The 20,153-nt window shown below is 49.9% G+C and overlaps 1 protein-coding gene across 10 annotated transcripts in view; it reads left to right on the top strand.

Moving 5' to 3' along the window:
- Positions 1 to 8,100, top strand: part of MAMLD1 (mastermind like domain containing 1) — a 119,426-nt gene extending 111,326 nt beyond the window's left edge. For 7 of the 10 annotated variants that reach the window (XM_070784624.1, XM_070784620.1, XM_070784621.1 and 4 more), the window contains 2 exons: positions 4,585 to 4,669; positions 5,626 to 8,100. In XM_070784624.1, the coding sequence (XP_070640725.1) occupies positions 4,585 to 4,669; positions 5,626 to 6,719 (1,179 nt within the window). In that variant the 3' untranslated portion in view covers positions 6,720 to 8,100. The remainder of the gene's footprint in view (positions 1 to 4,584; positions 4,670 to 5,625) is intronic. The other 3 variants (XM_070784626.1, XM_019956282.2, XM_070784627.1) reach the window with 1 other exon arrangement.
- Positions 8,101 to 20,153: the final 12,053 nt, after the last annotated feature.

Consider the following 20,153-nt stretch of genomic DNA (forward strand, 5'->3'; position numbering starts at 1 on the left):
AAAGCAGAAAGTGGAGAGGAGAAAAGGCGACCTCCAGCTCTCTGGCGGTCATTTTCAACAGCAGTGATTTTTGTGAAGTTACCAATGGCAGCTTCAGATTGGATCCAACCCAAGGATAGTGTCATCACTGAGGGGAGGTCCCTGACTCATGCTCCAGGGGTCCCCAGGGGCAAAGAAAGACCCTCAGCTTTCTCCTGTCTTAGCACCCGCATGTTCCCATGGACCCCCTGGCCCCAAGCCCTGAGCCCGGGTTTCTGCCATGCCTCCCCTCCCCATCCCTTCACTTGGTTGTGAGGTTGTGATTTCCTTTGATTGATTTATTTGTCGGTTTCTCCCTCCATGGTGAGCTTCCTGAGAGTAGACACACACATTACCACCCCAGGGCTGGGACAGAGCCCCACCCATGGTAAACCCACTAGGTCCCATGGTAGACCCACAAGACGTGTTTGACTGGCACGGGGCCTCACTGGGCTGCCAGGTAAACCCTCTTTACCCACCCAGGATCCAGCAGTTTGCTTTGGGGACCCCAGAGTCTGTGAGGCTGCCCTCCCCATCCCCCCCACTGGGCAGGGAAGGGCACGGAGCTGAGGCCTTCAGAAACAGCAGGTATGGCCTGCCTTGGCCTTGGCTTCTGGGGTTCCCTCAGCACTCCCATCTGGAGGCACTCCAGAGAAACTGAGTCACAGGCTCCAAGAGTTAGGAGGGAAAGTTAGGACATGGTGAAGCGGGCCTGCATTCACTGTGGGCAGCCCGTGTTGTGTCTGAAGGATGCCTGAGGACAGTGTCAGCCTGAGAGCATCCATGCCCTTCAAACAGGGCTTTGAGTGGAAGCATCTTCATGGCCCACAGGTCTGAGAAGTCCCCCTCCAGGGCCGTTGTGGGAGCCCCTAGAACTCAGATCTCCATGCAGAATGCTGTCTTCCTGTCATTCCAAAGGAAAAGTCAGAAGAGTCAGTGAGCCGTTTCCAAATTAGGCTTCCAAAAGCTACCAAAGAAGGTACTTTTCGTAGTGGAGTATTGAACAAAGCAGCCCACACGCTGGAGCTCCTTAACCTTTGAGCCTCTAACACAGAGCTGCGTGTTTTCTGCTACCTGCAGGCTGCTCTGTGCGTGGCACTCAGGGGCACATCTGCTGGGGAGGAGGCAGGAGTGCCCCAGTGCTGGAAAAAGAAACCCCTGCACACAGCCCTTTTTTCTCCTCTTCCACCCCTCCTTCACCACCCCCCACTTTGTCCCTTCCCTCCCTCCCTCTCCCTTTCTCTCCCTTCCCTCCATCCCTCATCTGTCAGAGCTATTCGTTTTGAAGCCCTTCCCAGTCAGAACACACTCCTCCTGGGGATCATGGGCCAAGTAATTTCAGGCTGAATCCACCTGAAGCCCAGGAAACCAGTGTGGGCATCCATATGGGGGTCTTGCCAACCCTCTGCCTCTGTCCCATCCCCCATCCAGTTAACGTGTCTGTGGGCTTTACAAAGGGGTTGAATCTGTCATGAAACCATGAGTGGGCTGCAGTGGAGAGAGGGTGTATCAGGTGCTTGCTCGGGGGCTCACAAGAGACCCCCACCCACAGTGGCTGAAGGCTGAGGCCCGCAGGGCAGCCTGGCCTCCTGGGTAGCTGAGTGTTGGGTTCTGCTGTGTTGGGAGGCAGTGGGGGGTTTGTGCCAGCCTTGCGCCTGTCTCTTCCACCTATGCCTAGCACACTTGGATGGAGTACTATGCCTCAAGTGAGCCCCAGAGCTTCCTTGGCCTTAGCATGAAGCTTAGAAAAGCAGTCCCAGGACTTCCTGGATTACCATCTTGGCTGAGGCCTCTCTGAGGGTGGCCCCTTGGCCGGATGGAAGGAGGAGCTGGGCCCACGTTCGTTGGGAAAGTTCCTTCCTTCCTTCCAGGGACAACATGGGGAAGCACACCTAGGCTCCCGGAGGGCCCACCTGCCACTGCCCCCTCAGTGTCACCTGTACAGCAATCCCGAGTGCCATGACAACCACCCGCAGTCCTAGGAAAAAGAGTGCTTGGCTGAGCTCCTCTGTAACCCTCCTTCAGAGTGTCCGTCACTAAGCAGCCACTTTCAGCCATCGCTTCCTCCGGGTCACTGAAAACATTTGTCATTTCCTGTTTTCTCTATTTTCCAATGATCCTAATTGTCAGTGTCAAAAGGCAACAACTATTTTCTTGGGGCTTATCTTTGGAGCACACTGATTGAGAACAAAGGATGGGGGCCTCTGTCTGCAAAACAAAGGAAGCCGCCTCCAGGGGGGCCTGGAGAGAACGGTCTGGCTGCTCTGCCAGGGACGGGGGCCAGGCGGGCAGCAGAGGGCTGGCGGTGCCCCCCCCATGCCCCAGTGGCATGAAGAGGTTCCTGCCTGACAGCAACACCCCAGGATGGCCAGCATCAGCCCTTCTGTTTGGACTTGGAGTTTCTGTGGCCCTGACCAGACTTTCCCTTCAACTCTGGATGTTCCAGATTTTTCTGCTTCCTTGGATGAATGCTGGCCAACATCCCACTGTCCCTGTAAACCTGACCCTTCAAGAAGCATTTTCTGTCATCTGGCAGACACTGCCCACTTCCTCCACTCTGACCCCTGCCCCAGCCTCGCCTTCACTCTGGTTTCCCAGGCCCTGGGGGTGTCTTCCTCTCTATCTCCTTCCCTTTGGACTCTTGGGCCCATCGTCGTCATTCCCTGCTTTTTCTTGCGTCGCCCTCTGTAGCCGCCACCTGCCCCTCTCCCACCCTGTACAACTGTGTAATTTGGTGAATCTAATGGAGCAGCCAGTGGGGATGGAGTTAGAGTTGGTATAGACAGAATTAGAGCTGGTGTAGACAGAGGGCCCAGGAGCCAGTCCCGGAAGCAGCGGGCTACAGAGATGGAAGCACTGGATCTGCAGTTAGGAGACACTGCACTTACCCAGCCGTGTTGCCTGGATCACATCACTGACCCTCTGTGAGCCTCAGCTGTCACACTAGTAAGCTGGGGTCATAGATCTTCGGCCCGGATCTCCTGGCACAGTAGGAGGGTGACTGGGCACACCAGAGGTGAGAGCTGCCTTCAGAAATGCCTGCCCACCCTAAGCATCTCAGGCAGAGCCCAGCACCCCCCACCCCCCATCTCCCCCACTTCGCAGAGGCATGGCCTTGGCGATCTTATGACTCCTGTGATCCTCGGGTCCTGCCCTCCTCCAAAGGCATGCTTTAGCAGGAAGAGGGCCGCCCCAGGGGAAGGGAGGCAAGAGCTTGGACAGGAAGCAAGCTAAGGGCAGGATGCTGAAATGGCTCGCCATGCAGTCCGCCCACTGCCACGTGTTCGTGTTCGTCCTCTGCCTTGGCAGGAACTGAGGCTGGGAACTGCCGCCAGACCTGGGAGCTGGGCACTCTCCCAAGCACCGGCCCTCCGCCCCAGCCCCTTCCCACGCCAGCCATCCAAGAGCAGAGAAGCAGGCCACCCGGGCAGCCTGTGTTGTCCAGTCAAGTCTTCTTCTGGCGTCTGCAGGGGTGTGGGGGATGCAGTTCTGAAGTAAACTCAGGGAGATGTGCTCCCTGATGGAGCTGCCTTGGATGTTGGCACACAGAGGAGCAGAGAAGGGGAGAGATATGGCAGCGGGTGAGCAATGGACTGCGAGTCATACCCAGGGCCCAGCCACAGCCTGGCACCAAAGGGCTGAGGGTCTTGGGGCAAGTTATGCCTTCTGCAGGCCCTCAGCTGGCTCTCTGGTGGGGGGCCTCTCGAGGCGCTCCCAGACCTGGGGCTGGGACTGCAGCCCTGAAGCTTGGCTCCTCTCTGTGCCCACCCAGCTTGGAGATGGAAATCAGAAGCCCATTCCCATCACCCATGCTGCTGCCCATCAGGAAAGCAAAGGGAAGCTGGGAATGAGTGACTACTCCGGGTGTTGGGCAATGCATCCATGTGAGCAAGTGATCACCACTGCTCTTCATGCCAGGACCACCCAGAACAAGCCTTGGCCCTTTTCCCCATGACAGCCCGGGCACCCACCACCACATAGCCCAAAGGCTCCGCTCTGCCCCACCCCTGACATCCCCAGTTGGTTCAGCCATTCTTTGCTTGGGAGCCCAAGCCCCATTGCTTAGTGTCCTCTGGGTGCAGCCAGTTTGGGTCTCCCTGAGACTGGCCTGCCCAAACTCTTGTCAGCACTGCAGACATGGTCTGGCCAAAGCAGAGGAGTGTAGGACTGTCACCTCCCTCCTTCTACATACTCTGCTTCTATTAATGCAGCCTAATGTCACATTTCCTCCTTCGGTGACTGCATCTCACTGCTGCCCCATCCCGAGCAGAAGGACATCGAGAATGCCTAAACCTTTTCTCTCCATGCTCTTGCTGTTTAGCTCTGTATCTCCGCCCCATCCTATGCTGTCGCAATTGCTTTTTAACTCAGGTGCCGAATCCTACTTGTATCCATACCTGTGGAGTTTTGCTTGGGAGGGTGGGGCATGCATGCGAGTATGTGTTGGTGTGTTCACTCATGCTTTCTGCTACACCAAAATCACGTCCTGAGTCCCCACACAGCGACACCAAGGCTAGAATTTATTGGTAGCCTGAATCTAACACTTCTTTTTCATCTTCTACTTAGCGAGAGAAGCAGAGATCAGGTCTTATGGCAATGACCCCTGAACAGCGCAGTTCACGTATCGCCCAACGGATGAGTCAATTTCAAGGTAAACAGTTAAAAGTCCATGTTCTCAAAGGGGTGAACGGTGGAGACTGTGTGAGGTTGGGGGAGAATTCCCTCCAGCATAAACCATTACTGAGATGATTCTGGAAAGCATTGATGAAAAGAGAGTAGGTCTGTGAGGCACTTCCATGGCACCTTGGTTGGATCTGTCGCATGGAAAGTGTAAGTAGAGTCCCAATTGAAGGCCCAGTCTTAATGACTCTGAAATCACTGTTTGATTGAAGACATTGACTCAACCATGCAATCAACATTGATTGGCTGAAGATACAGCTGTTAGCCAAACACTACAGATGATCTCTGCCAAACTAGCCTGGGAGACGTATTAAGCAGCCGTCCCCAGCCAGTAGTGACATTGGGCCAGGACAGGGGTGTTCTTGCCTGGGGCTCGGAGGAGGCTGCTTGCCTTCCAACGGGTGTTCAGCATCTTTGTTGTAGCCTGGTGGCGCCATAGCACTATCACTCCTCCATTCTCTTGCAAAACCCCCTTTTCCTTCGGGCCTGATACCAGCTGAATGCCCCCACCTGTGGCATGGAGTGGCATGTCAGGTGTGCCTTAGCCGCAGGGACCAGGCAGACAAGTTCCAGGCCAGTGTCAGGAGGTGGACATCCTTCAGGGGGTGGGTGGTACCAGGCCTGTGTACGGATTGTATGAAGTTTATAAAAGCAGGCCCAGACCCTGTTCATGGGCATTTTCAGTCCAACGTGATCTACTCTTGGGTGGAGGGGAGCTGTGAGCACAGACCTGGGGGGTCTAGGAGGGCTTCCCCCAAGAACTGCAGTCCAGGCTGAGGGTGGAGGGACAAGGGCAGAGGAGGGTGCTCGGTAGGAGCCAAGGGCAGGAGGTGAGAGGTCAGTGCTGGGCCAGTGGCTCCCCACTGGCCACTGCAGCCCAAGTGGAAGACACCTTTGGAACTGACCCCCACTTCTCTCTTTCGGTAGCCATCCAAGATCAAGTCATCTCTAAGTGTAGCCGGACCAAGGCAAGCTCCCCACCCAGCCAGCGCATGATACCACCCAGAGATGGGCTCCTTCATAGCAGTCTGAGTTCAGGAATGGCCTCACCCATCAGGCAGCAGAGCCAGGAGACCATGGGCATGCTCTCACCAATCCCCTGCAGGCAGCAGGGGATTTTCAGCTTCAGACCCCCATTTCCCACACCCTCACACTTGGGCCACAACCCCCTGGGCAGCCTCGGCTCCATTGACCAGCACATGGGGATGCCCAAGGCTGCTCCTGCAGGAGTGCCCCTGCCTAGATTCTATCCCAGCCCCCTGGGCAGCCAGGCCCTGGGTCCTCACCAGCTCAGACAGCCGCATATGTCAGGAATGTCCACCGTGCTCCACAGCACTTCCTGGGTGGTGGCAGCAGCATCTCTGCACACCCCAGTCTTGAGGGAGCCACCCCCAAGCCAAGCAGCTCATGGCATGCAGCAGCATTATGATAGCAGCACCATCTTTGCCAAGGCCCTTGTGACAACCTCCCTGGAAGCCCCAGTGTTTCCCTCGCAGCAGGCAATTGTGTCCCCTAGTCAGGTGGCCCCAGAAGGCAGACCTAGCCAGAAGGTGGGTCCTGCCCCCGCCAAGCCCAGCTTCAGCCTGCTGGGCAACAAGAGTGTCAGGCAGAGCCCGGTGCAGGGCCCCGTGCCCACACCACATGCCACCAAGTCCCTCCAGCAAAGTATGGTCAGCTTCAGGCCTGAGAGTCCCATCCAGGCCATTGAGCCACCAAGCTCTGTGGTTGCCGCTGCTGCCACCTCCGTCGTGGCTGCCAGCCAGTCTCTGGCCAGTCCTTGTGACAGAACAGGGAGCCCCTCTGAGTTGTCGTCCCAGTCCCCACTGGACGATCTTATTTCACTCCCTGACTGTTCTGAAGTGGATTTCGACACTTTCATGATGGATTCCACCGAGAGCCCAGATGAAGACTGGATGGGCAACCTGAGGCTGATCAGTGGCACTGCAGAAGACCAGGCTGCTGACAAGGGTGCCGAGGCCCAGAGTGCAGGCCACGTCCCCCAGAACGCTGACAAGCTTTAAATGCCCTAAAAACCTCCACGTGGCTATCACCCCAGGGAGTGATGTGAGTCCTTAGCAAATTTACCACTGGCCCCACACAGCCACATGCTTATTGCCTCATTACAATTTGAGGGGCGGCAGCCCACACCCTCCCTCTCTCTACCTGTGACAAAATGGAAATCTGGTGATTTTTTTCAAGCTACCTGTACATATCTGAAAATTTTGTACATGGTTTTCCTAAACGTTCATGACAGAAGTGTTTATACTGCGTTTTGTGAGTTTGTAATTAAGATGACGGCTTTTGTTTCAGCAAAGTTGTGTTTATTATGCCATTGTCCGTGTGTATTCTACATTGTTCAAATATGCAGACTGTGTTGTTCACTCCAGCCATACCTTATCAAACCAGGTGGCTGAGTTGCTTGCGCTTTTGATGCAATGGTGGATGTGACCAAGAGGTGTTGTGCAAACTGACAAATGCCAAATAGAAACTCACTTGGCCATCTATTCCCATTTCCACTAAAACTTCTATCACCCAGTGTGATTCTTAATGTCTTTTGCAAACCTTGCAGCGTCTTCTAGCTCTTTCCAGATGAGCCTGTTACAGCACAAGCTGTTTTATCATTAAGTAGCCTGCAGAGGAATTATTTGCCAGGAGGTAGAGAGTTCTGGTGGAGAAGGCAATGGCACCCCACTCCAGTACTCTTGCCTGGAAAATCCCATGGATGGAGGAGCCTGGTAGGCTGCAGTCCATGGGGTCGCAAAGAGTCGGACACGACTGAGCGACTTCCCTTTCACTTTTCACCTTCATGCATTGGAGAAGGAAATGTCAACCCACTCCAGTGTTCTTCCCTGGAGAATCCCAGAGACGGGGGAGCCTGGTGGGCTGCCGTCTATGGGGTCACACAGAGTCAGACATGGCTGAAGTGACTTAGCAGCAGCAGCAGCAGCAGCAGCAGCAGAGAGTTCTGGAGATTTGAGAGAAGCAAAGAGAGTTTGTGAGCTGGGCATCTCTGAGAGTTCTACCCTTTATCACTCAGACAGTTTGCACTACTCTAACAGGCACCTTGCAGGGTGGAGGCAAGATGCTCCTGATTTAAGGCCTTTCAGTATTTGTTCTGATGTAAGGCTCTGTGGTCTGGGGGAAAAAAATGAGTCTGTAAACATGAATAGTTGATTTGGGTTTTGTCACTGATGTTTTCTATTTGCAGTTATCATCACGTATGTTTAAGTGTCTGTTATAGAAAACCTACACCCACTGTCCTGTAAACTTTTGTCAATGTCCAGACTCTGTGTAATGACATTTTAATTGCCACCTGGTATTTTGCCTCTGCTTTTGAAATCTGGCATCTGTTTCAAGCAAGTGTGTTTTTTTCTTCGTTCTGTAATAAACAGGAGAAAAGTACCTCTGTGTTTTCATTTTCCCAGGGAGCATTCTGAGTCTACAAACCCATGTCAGTTAAGCCTGCTGGTGTCTTTAGTTCTTTCTGATGGTGCTCCCTGTCTTGGGATGCTTGGGCACTGAGAAGAGAGGGGCAGGAAGTTTTTGTAGCCTGCACCGTGATCCTTTCACATCACAGCATAGAAGCACATCCTTTACGGTGTAGGCTGCTAAGATGACTGACTGCACTTGGGGCAGGGGGCAAGGGAGGCTTGCATTGAGAAGCTAGTTGTCCACCATCCTCTTTCCACTGAGACGGTGACAGCCAATTAAAGATCCAATGTCTCTCATGTAAGGGGTACCCACATAGGGTGGCTGGAGGTTGCGGGGACCTGGAGACTGAAATTCCATCACTTCACACAGAGATCCAGGAAGACCCTGGTGAAAGCATGGTCCCAGGAGAAAATGGTCTTCCCACCCTTCCCCTCCCTGTCCCTTGCCCTTCCCTCAAGGTCTAAACTAAGCGCAACCCTGATATTCCTGAGCACTACAGAGGGTAAGAGCCTGGTGGTCCGGGACGCTGGGCCAACGGGGCGTTAAGAGGTGTGCCGCCATCTTGCCCCCTTCAAGCTCGGGGCCCCGTCTCTAGGCCCCCCTTCTGCTGACCCATCAATCCTGATCTGCTGCCCAATCCCCGCTTGGCCCCCTCCTCTCCCCACCCTCCCCACCAGCAGTTGCCAGCAGCGTCTTGGCTGCAGGCTGTTTCCAGTTTAAACTGCATGAAAACAAGGGCTCTTGTCACCTCACACTAGGGCAAGCCCCTCACAGCAAGAAAGTGGCTTCTACAGAGTTTCACTGAAATGTGGCCCCATTTTGAAGTAGATCCTAAAGAGATGGGACCTGTGCCTCTCCCATGAGGTGCCAGGACTTGGTGCATAGGTGGCAGAGGTTGCATATGGAACCACATCTCCCCAAAGGCAGCGAGGAAGCTAGTTGGGGACCCCTTTGCACACACTATGTGCTGTAAAAGTGCAGCTGAAGCACCAGCTGGGATCACATGTAACCAAAATTGAATACACACATTTAGCCCCATAACTGGCAGGGAGAAGACCTACTCATCGTCAAGGTATAGGATGTTCCAACAGAATGACTTTGGGGGCTGAGGGATGCAGGTACAATGCAGCAGGCCTGTCCTGTCCTGTCCAGTGGAGCCTAAAATACTCTAAGAAGCATCTAAGATGCCCCCATGTGCCACTCTCAATGGCTGTTACTGGGGGAAAAATCCACAGGGGTGGAGGCAGACATCCCTAGTCTGTGGGCCAGAGGGATGGTGGAAGCAGTCAGGGCCCCAAAGCCCCAGTGGTTGACCCACCTGCTCACACAGCCCCTCCTGCTTCCTGCAGAGCACTCCTCGTAGATCTGGGGAATGGGAATGTCCTGTGAGTGTCCTGCAGCTCCAGTCACGACTCCATGTCAGGGGCTTGGCCTCTGTTCCTCCTGTGTTAACTCAAGTGCCCCAGTGGTGCCAGGCCCCAGGCAGGCCCCGGCTGCCCCTCAGGGCCTGACTGGGGCACTTGGGCCCACCTCTCTTGTCCCCTATCCCCAGTGGACCCAGAGGTAGCAGGACCCACCTGCCCAGAGACTGTTACTCACAGCCAACCAGTTGGGGTGCTGAAGGCTAGCCAGTGCAGCAGAACCTCCTCAGCTCTGCCAGCCTTCAGAGTCTCGAAATAAAAACTGAGCTTGGCCTCCTGAGCTGGTTTAACTTCCCATCCCAATCATGTATTGACCTCAAGCCTGAGCCAGTGTGGACAGCACCCCCCAGTACTTCCTGCCACCTGACCCTGCTTGGCCTCACTGGCCCCAGCAGGCCCTTCCAGCCTGTTTCTCCTAGCAGTGGTTGTCCCAGGCTACTCCTGCCCAGAGATGGCAGCTCCCACCATTGTACCATCACTCATCTCCCCTCTCTCCCATACCCCTGCACCATCATACTCTTCTCTGCCGGATTCTTCCCAAGGGAGTTGAACTGGGCCACGTGCAAAGGTCTTCAAATACCTCAGCCCATCCAGCTGCAGCTCTGATGCCATGCCGCTCCTCCCCTGACTCTTGTCAGCCCAGAGCCATCTGACTCCTGTCCTGCTCCTTCCCAAGTATGCTCACTGGCTAAAGGGCCAACTCCCTCCCGGCCATAAACCCAATGGAAGCTTCTCAGTCCTTCCAGAACAGCACTGCCTTGGCTCCTGGGAGTCCCCTGGGATGCTTCTTCCCCTCTGAGGTCCATTTTCTCCTGTTGCTTCCTCTCACCTTCGAGGCCTTCTCCCCTTGCTCTCTTTCCTCCAGTTTCTTCCCTGGGAGGCAAACAGGTTCCTGAGCCTGCATCTAACCTCCAAACATCTCAGAATATTGACAGCCCAGCCACAAAGAGTGTGGTGTGTCTGGGCAAGAAAGAATGAAAGCGTTTGGATGCTGCTCGATGACCTCCACAAGGAGAGTTTGCCCTGAACCTGCTTCAGACAGCAGCTTTGGTTGGAGGCCCCTGGCCTGTGTAGGTCCTTCACTGGGAGGGCCAGGAGGACCTTGCAGGTGGGGCCTGAGGTCTCCTCACAGGGGTGCATGAAGACCTGCAGTCACCAGTGGGGAGGTGCTCTCTACACACCCTGTCCCATCACCCTGCTCCCCAGCTCTGAGGCCGGTCCTGGGGGAAATGCTGGAGGTTGCTAGAGAAGTATGTGAGACTCCAAGGCCTCCAACCTCCCTTAAAGCAGGCTCCAGCCCCTTGAAAGTCCATTTCTCATTGGTCCCCCTTCAGTCTGGAAAGTCAGGGGATCTGGCAGTGGACATGGGCTTTGGGAGAAGCACAGGCCATTGGCCATTCCATGATTCAACAAGCATGCTTGTTCCAGGCACCAGCGGGTAAACAGACATGGTCCCCAGCCTAATGGAGTAAAGCAGGGAGTGCATCTGTCAAGATCATGCACAGGAATAGTACCAGGAGTAGATTACGAGTGTGTGTGTGTGTGTGTGTGTTCTCCAAAGAAACAAAACCAATAGGAGATTGATTTACCATAAAGAATCAGCCTACACAATTATGGAGGCTGAGAAGTCTTGTGATCTCTGGTCTGGGGCCCCAGGAAAGCCTGTGGTGTCATTCCTAAGACCGGAGAATCAAGGGAACCAATGGTGTAAATCCTAGTCTGAGGTCTGAAGTCCACGGGACAAGCTATCAGGGTGTCCAGCTATCAGGCTGCAAACTTGGGCAGGAGCTGGCACTGCAATCCACAGACTGAATTTTCTCTTCCTCAGGACAACTTCAGCTTTGTCCTTAAGGCCTTTCAGTGTGGCTGAGGCCACACTATTCAGGATATTCTCTTTTACTTCACATCAGCTGACAGTAGATGTTCGCCACATTTCCACAGTACTTTCACAGCAGCACATCAGTATTTGATTAAATAACTGGCCCATGTAGCCTACCAGGTTGACAGGGGGACAGGTGATTGACACATTATCAAAGACAATCACAAGTTGCATTAACATCTACAAAGGAAACACAAAAGGGGCAGAGAGTGAGAGACCCCAGTGTGGTGGGGCTGGTGGGGACACTCAGGAAAGAGTGATTTTACTCTCAGGGAGTGAAATCTGAGCTGAGATGAAAGGATGAGAGGGAACAAGGATGAGAGGGAAAGAGCTTGGGCAAGAATGTTCCTGGCAGAGGAAAGAGCACATACCAATTTGGGGAGGAAGGGGGAAAAAGTCAGTGGTTAGGGCCCAGTGAGCTAGGCAGGAAGGGAGGAGTTGGGGTCCCGAGGTGGACAGGACCCTGGAGTCTGTCTTGATTCCACAAGGGAAGCCTTGGGTCACTCCAGTACCTCCACTCCGGCTGGAGGATGGACTCCAAAAAGAATGGGGGTGGCTGGTGTTGAGGGCCTGCTTCTCCCTAAGGACTTCCCCTGGATATCTCCAATTCTGAAGGTCTAAGGTGAACTTCTCAGGATCCCTGCAAGCTTGGGAAGCCTTCTGCTCAGTGGAAGGTGGCCATCACACCCTGCTAAGGGCCTCAAATCCACTTGGTCTTCAAGTCCAGACCTGGGAGTCATCCATGATGTTTGTCTTTCTCTCGTCCTTTCTGTATCCTGGAAAGATGGATTGCTCCCCCACGTCCATCTGCAAAATCTCTGTGATCACAATAAAAACCCCAGCAGGATTCCTTTCTGGAACATGACACAGTGATTCAAGGTGACTCATCTAGTAGGTCAACAAGACAAGAATTGCAAGGGAACTTCTAAATAAGAAGACTCCAGAAAGGGTTCTAGCACTATCAGATATTAAAATGTATCGTGAAGCTACTATATTTTAAACAATGTGGCTGTGGCACAGGAAAAGACAGATGAGTCAGTGGAAAGGAAATAGATAAAAGTATACATGGGAATTAAGACAATAGCAAAGTGGCATTTCAGATCAGCAAGGGAGACTCAATACACAGTGCTGGAAAAACTGACTGACCATCTGCACAGTAAATCTGGATCTTCTACCTCCCTCCTGACATCAAGATAAATTCAGATGATTCAAAGATTTAAATAGAGAAAAGAACCCATAAAAGCACTATAAGAAAACAAGGGTGGGTATTTTCATAATATCAATGTAGATTAAGCTCCTCCTATCATGACATGAAATCCAGAAGCCATAAAGGAAAAATTGTTAAAATTGTCCACACAGAATTTTGAAACTTGCATACAGAAAAAACACCATGAAAGTCAGAAGATAAATGACAAATTTAGGAAAATAAAAGGTTTGGAACACCTGACAGACAAAAGGTGATTTACTTAATACTTACAAATAAAAGTAGTAGACTGTCTCCGACAAGAATTTCATAACAATATCATTCACAGTAGCCCAAAACTGCAAGCAACCCAGGTGTCTATCAACAGAAGAAGGGATAAAAGCAACTCCACTGTATCCATGCAATGCAATACCAGCAACAACACAGAGGGATACTCCTTGGACAATTGTCAAATGCATTATGCTGCCAGAAAGAAAGTGAAGTCGCTTAGTTGTGTCTGACTCTTTGCGACCCCGTGGACTGTAGCCCACCAGGCTCCTCCATCCATGATATTCTCCAGGCAAGAATACTGGAGTAGGTTGCCACTTCCTTCTCCAGGGGATCTTCCCAACCCAGGGATCGAACCCAGGTCTCCCGCATTACAGGCAGATGCTTTAACCTCTGAGCCACCAGGGAAGCCAGAAAGAAGCCAGACTCAAAAACACAGGTACTGTATAATTCCATTTATACAAAGTGTCAAAATAGATAAAAGTCATCAGAAGTGAAGAAAATCAGAACAATGGGACCCTCACAGCAAGTATGGGGATTGACTGAAAAGGGGGACAAGGAAACTTTCTGGAGTGATGGTCAATTTTCTATTCTGCTAAAGATGTGGGTAACACATTTGTGAAAAGTGAAAGTGAAGTCGCTCAGTCATGTTCGACTCTTAGTGACCCCATGCACGGCAGCCCACCGGGCTCCTCTGCCCATTGGATTTTCCAGGCAAGAGTACTGGAGTGGGGTGCCATTGCCTTCACATGTGTATGCATTGCCAAAACTCAGAGAATGGTTTGCTGAAGATCAGGACAGCTTGCTGTTAAAAACATATTGCCTAAAATAGAAAAATCTTAAACAAATATTGAACTTTAGTTAATGATCTGCTGGAGTGCTTAGGGGTGAAGTTTACTCATGTTTGCAACTGACTTTGAAAGACATTTTAAAAAGATGCTTGATGGGTGGAAAAAGGGGTGGGTAGAGAGATAGAGAGGTGTGATCAGGCAAGAAGAAAAATGTGTTAATCACAGACTCTAGGAGGTGGGTCTGTAGTGATTCGATATATATTTCTTCAAACTTGTCTGATGACTTAACATTTTTCAAAATCAAATACTGGGGGAAAAACAGTTTTTAAAAGTAGAAGGATGCTTTTTAAATAAATGTCTAACAATCTGAGGTGGGAGAAAAGTTCATAGAGACCAGTTTTTTATTTGGAAAAAAGGCAGGGGAATGTTTGATTTTCCTACAGCTTCTTTTCTGGAAGCCAGTGTAGCTGAGCACAAAACTACAGGCACCTCAACAGCCACGCACTGCATGAGACAGCTGGACAAATTGGTTTTGTCTCACCCCTTCTGACACCATTTTGCAAAAACTGATCACTCAAACCATCGTTTACCTGTTTTGCTCACCTGAAGTGTCTCCATATTCTCAATATTTTTTTAATCAAAATATTGGTTTTATTTTTCTAATTTTTATTGAAATATACTTGATTTACAATGTTGTGTTAGTTTCAGGTATATAAGCAAAGTGATTCATTTATGTTTTATATATATAATATATATGTTCAGTTATGTTTTATATAATATATATATATATATATATATTCTTAGATTCTTGTCCATTATAAGTTATTACAAGATATTGAGTAGAGTATCCTGTGCTATACAGTTGATCCTTATAAGTTATCTATTTTATATGTAGTAATGTGTATCTGGGGCTTCCCAGGTGGCACTAGTGATAAAGAACCCACCTGCCAATGTAGGATACATAAGAGACATGGGTTCGATCCCTGGGTCAGGAAGATCCCCTGGAGGAGGGCATGGCAACCCACTCCAGTATTCTTGCCTGGAGAATCCTCATGGATAGAGGAGCCTGGCAGGCTACAGTCCATAGGGTCACACAAAGTTGGACATGACTTAAGGGACTACGCACGCATGCAAATGTGTATCTGTTAATGCAAAACTCCTAGTTTATCCCTCTTCCCACCTTTCCCCTTTGGTAGCCATAAGTTTGGTTTCTATGTCTGTCAATGTATTTTAATTGTTCTTTTTAAATGTTTCTATTTTCACCTTCTTAGTTAAAGTACCTTGATAAACATTTATTCTTTTGTATGTACTACAGAAAAATTCAAATAGCACTCTTTCAGATCACTAAGAGAAAGACTAACTGCCCCAGCAGGAGGAAATGAGCAAAGAATATGAACAGTCAGTTAATAGAAGAGACAGAAATTGCCAGTGAACACAGAGAGGATGTTAAACCTCCCCTGTAATGAAAGGAAGGCCAATAGCACCAACAATGCTCTGTCAAGCCCTTTCTATTGATCTGGTCTCAAACATAACAACAGACAATAGCCAGTGAAGCTGGGGCCTGGGCACACATGTGTTCTCTCTCCTCCACTCCTCTATGGAGGATAAATGCATATAATTTTGTGGGCACAGCTTAACAATTATTGGGTTTCAACCAGCCATGCATCAGAACTGCCCATGGAGCTTTTGAAAAATACACCTTCCTGTGCCCTAACCTCAAATAATATCATTTAGAGGGGCTAGAGTGGGACCCACAGATCTGTATTTAAATCTGCAAGATTGAGTATGACTGGCTTGGCTTTGGACATGATAGGAGTTTGTTTCAGAGAAACTCACATAGGTATTCAAAGATACGTGAACAAAATTGTTGATTACAGCATTGTCAGACCTAGCCCTATATTGGAAACAATTCAAGTGTCCAAAATAAAGGCCAATTAAAGCCATTCAATGGAGTAGTATACAGCTGTTAAAAGCATGCAGAACTTCTCATTTGGTGGAAGTCTGGGTCCCACCGTTCAAAGTAGAATGGGATCCATCCAAAGCCAACTTCTACCAATCTGAGAGCCTCAAACATTCCTTTCTTGTTCAAATCCTCTCATCTTTCCTCCTCCAGAAAGCCAAAGGGCTCAGTAACTATCAGTCCTATCTACTAGAAGAAATATTCCAACAGCAAGCCAAAGAATAAAAGATCCAACCAGAAATGGGATGTGGCATTTCTCTGTGAAAGAAAAACTCTGAGGCACCTGCAATTTATGTGTAAAGACTCATAGGATGGAGATCAGATCGGCTATAGGTGTGAACGTGCATGTTGCCTTGCAAAGATGCTTTCTAGGAATTGAAAGCTTTGAGGAATGGACAAGTAGCAACAAGATGCAGCATTTGCTAAAGAATCTTAGCAGCAGATTTGATTCAATTTCAGGGCCAATATCCAAACTTCACTCTAGTAATCTTAGGATCACGATGGGGAAAGCTGGTAGGTTTCTGCGATGGCAGTTGTCTTTTTTCCTTCTCAGTTCTGTCCTTCTCCCTCCAGGGTATCTGAAACCTAACATTACCTACATTGTGGGACTGCCTTTCAGATTTCAGTGTGCTTAGTCCCATTGTATTGATTCTCCCTTCTCTGGCACATCATATGTGTGTCTTCAGCTTCTAAAGTGCATGATAAGAGTAGACCCAGTATCGAGGGTAGAAAGCAAAAGACTGGTGGGACAAAGAGAGCTGGAAATAGACATTGGTGATTTGACATTGTATTGTTTACGTAAACATGATCACATTAAGGTAAATTTTTTTCTGCTCCATACCAATCGTCTTTCCATTTTCAGTGCCAGATACATGTGTTTAAAGGATCATACCATTAAAACTCAATTTGCCTTAAAAAAGAAAGTGTGTGGCAGGAGCCACCTCCACCCCCACCTTACATACATACCTGAGACCTACCACAGTGCTTTCCTGGCTTCCTTGGTGGCTCAGACAGTAAAGCGTCTGCCTGCAATGTGGGAGACCTGGATTCAATCCCTGGGTAGGGAATATCTTCCTGGAGAAGGAAATGGCAACCCACTGTAGTTCTCTTGCCTGGAAAATTCCATGGATGGAGGAGCCTGGTAGGCTACAGTCCGTGGGGTCACAAAGAGTCAGACACAACTGAGCGACTTCATTGGTTCACCACAGTGCAGGCTCTGCTTCTCCCTGCCCTCTGTGCCCTGTTCACCCACTACTCCGTGTCATCACTTCAACCTGCTTTTCAAATGATACAAAAGGAAGTGGGCTTCAAGTCACTTCTGCCACTTCTAACCTCCCCTGAGGCAAGTATGCCTGAGGAAGCCAGGCCAGGCTCCCCACTTGACACTGATGTAGGGGACTGACCAGGAGAGCATGCACGCGTGTGCACACACACACACACACACACACATAGAATGATATTTTCATACGAGTTCTTGCCCCCTGCAGTCTGCCCATCAGGAAGAAGGTCCCCAGAGCTGTTCCCCAAGGGTATCCCTGAGGCAGGAACAAGGCAGGGGTCTGCTGTTGACTTGTGTTTTCTGAAACACGGGATAGCCACAGCTACAAAGCTCCTCTGGGGACAAGGCTCAGCATGCTGACCACTCTGGCCCACAAGCAGAAGTGGGAGGGCTTGGTAAGCGTGGACTCCAGCCAAAGGCAAAGCTGCCCAGGGCCTCATGGGACTTGGACAGAATCTAAGCTGAAGGGCAGCACAGGGCAGCCATGAAGCCTGGAATGCCGGAGCCAGAGCCCCTGAGTTCAAATTCCATGGGTTCACCTCCTGTTCCCTGTGCCTCAGTTTCTTCATCTGCCAGATGAGATAATAATAGTATATCCACCTCAGAGAGCTGTTGTGAGGATGAAATGAGCCATTACCTTGCTCAAACGACTAAACGTAGTTATACCATTTGACACTCCTGGGAAATAGCCAACAGAAATAAAAACAAGTGTCCATACTAAAAGTCATTCACAAATGTTCATAGCAGCACTACTCATGGTAGCTGAAAAGTGGAAACCACTCAAATATTCATTGGGTCAGTAAGCAAAATGTGGTCTCGCCATTCAGTGGAATAGTGTTCCACCTTAAAAAGGAATTAAATTCTGATTCATGCTACAATTTGGATGAACCTTAACATGATGGTATGTGAAAGATGTTGGTCACACAAAGTCACATATATATATATATATATATATATATATATATAATTTAATTCATTTGAAAGTCCAGAATAGGCAAATCCAAGTAGACAGAAAGTAGATTAGTGGTCGCCAGGGGCTGGGGGCCATGGAGGGGTAGGAGAGTGACAGCTAAAAGGTAGAAGATTTCTTTTTGTGGTGATGAAAATGTTCTCAACTTGGCTGCAGTGATGGCTGCATGTATCTGTGAATCGACTCAAAACGATTGACTTGTACACTTTAAATGGGTAAACAGCACATTATGTGAACTCTTTGTCAACAAAATGGGTTTAAAAACAAAACTCTTATATTAAGATAAACTGTTAATCCAAAAACCTGTCCTTTCCCATCAAATTAAATTCTAATAAATAAGAACCAGTATGTGAGAAGCCTGGTGACCAGTGCTGGACACCAGCCACTCCTGTCTCCTGGAAGCTCCACCACTGCCCCAGGCGGGGATTTGAAGGCAGAGCCCTAGCACCTGATTCCTCACCCCTGGGCACAACCTGGCCCTGGCTGGGCCGTGATGACCAAGGCAACAGGCTGGGATCCTGCCCGGGAGGGGTCTCTGGTTTGAGGGGCAGAGGCCCTTGAGAGAGGAGAAGGTCGTGTGGGGCCAGGGAGCCTCAACCCAGCATCAGTCAGCAAATTTACTTGACACAGATGACCACCTTGCCCTCTTTCCATCCTGAGTCCTTCTCGAGTCTTCTGGGAGCATAGGACCATGAGCAGGGGTCAGCCTGGGGCTGGACACAGAAGTCCCTCAGGGAAGCTGGGGGCTGCCACCCTGCCCTGTCTCAGGTGGCTGTTCCCACATGGTGATGTTAGCTGGACCCTTTGCAAGATGAGATTGTCCTTTGAATGAGAAATAAATAAGGAAGTGACTTGCTCTTCTACCTCTAGCAGCTGCTCATATTAAATCTGCCTCCTTAAGCAACAGGCCCATCTCCTCTGCAGTCACCAAGTACCAACCAGGGCTCAAACCACACCCCTTACTCCGCCCTTAGCATCTTGCATGCCCTTATCTCTTTCTCAGCTTTGGCTCTCCTGGCACTTTTCCAGCAGTCTGTGCCCATCGTGCCCAGGGACAACCCTACCATCCACCCTGGGGACAATCTCCACCATCTACCCTTGTACATGGGAGCTCTCTGGTTTTCTTAGTTGCTTCTTTTTATCCTTCAAGGAGATGATTTGTAATCTTAAAGAAAAACATCATTCCTTGGGCAAAATATCAAGCTAAAAATTTACTAATGTGTTATTCTCTTTCACATTTCTTTGTGGGAGATACTCTACCCATAATATTCTGGTCACAGGAAGAAGATAAGAAGAAAGATAAAGCCAACTTATGATACCCCAGATAGGATTCTTGTGTTCATGACAATGATCTGGAAAACCAGAGTTTATCTACAGAGAAAAGATTTGTCTTCTAAATTCCTTTGGCTCCTGTGGTGGTCAGCTTTACCTGTTACCTTGGCTAGGACATACTGCCCAGTTGTATAATCAAACACTCAGGTAGGTGTTGCCATGAAGGTATTTGGTAGATGTGTTTAACATCTATAATCAGTCGACTTTTAAAAAATTATTTATTTATTTGGCTGCCCTGGGTCTTAGTTGCAGCACACAGAATCTTTAGTTTCGGCATGCCAACTCTTACTTGTGGCATGTGAGATCTAGCTCCCTGGCCAGGTATCCTGCATTGGGAGCATGGAGTCTTAGACACTGGACCATCAGGAAAGTCCCTCATCAGTAGACTTTAAGTAAAGAGATTACCCTCCACCGTCTAAGTGGGCTTCATCCAGTTGAAAATCAGTTGAAAAGTTTTAAGAGCAAAGACTTAAGATTTCCCTAAAAAGGAGGGAAATTTTGCCTCAAGGCTACAGAATCACTTCCTGCTGAGTTTCCAGCCTACAGATTTGCCCTGCAAATGTAGAACTGTGTAAGCCAGCCCCCAGCATCACAATTCCTTATAATACACGCACATTGTCTCTCTCTCCTGCTGGTTCCGTTTCTCTGGTAGAACCCTGACTGATGCAGTGCTCACTGTCATCATATCAAGAACTAAGCCCATTTTCTTATGTGCTACATGTGCAGAAAAGATGAAAAAGAGGCGGTAAGGACTCCCATCCCCCAGCTTCTCACTCCACTTCAGGCCAAAGTGATGGTGGGGAAAGGAAAGGAAGAGCTAGAAGTGCACATGCGGGTCTCACCTTCCCCCATGGGACTAGAGTCCCGTGCGGGCTATGTGGAGGCTGGGGCCACACGGGAAGGTGGTTCAGGGAAGCTGA

Source organism: Bos indicus, chromosome X, assembly GCF_029378745.1.
Source record: "Bos indicus isolate NIAB-ARS_2022 breed Sahiwal x Tharparkar chromosome X, NIAB-ARS_B.indTharparkar_mat_pri_1.0, whole genome shotgun sequence".
NCBI classification, from domain to species: domain Eukaryota; kingdom Metazoa; phylum Chordata; class Mammalia; order Artiodactyla; family Bovidae; genus Bos; species Bos indicus.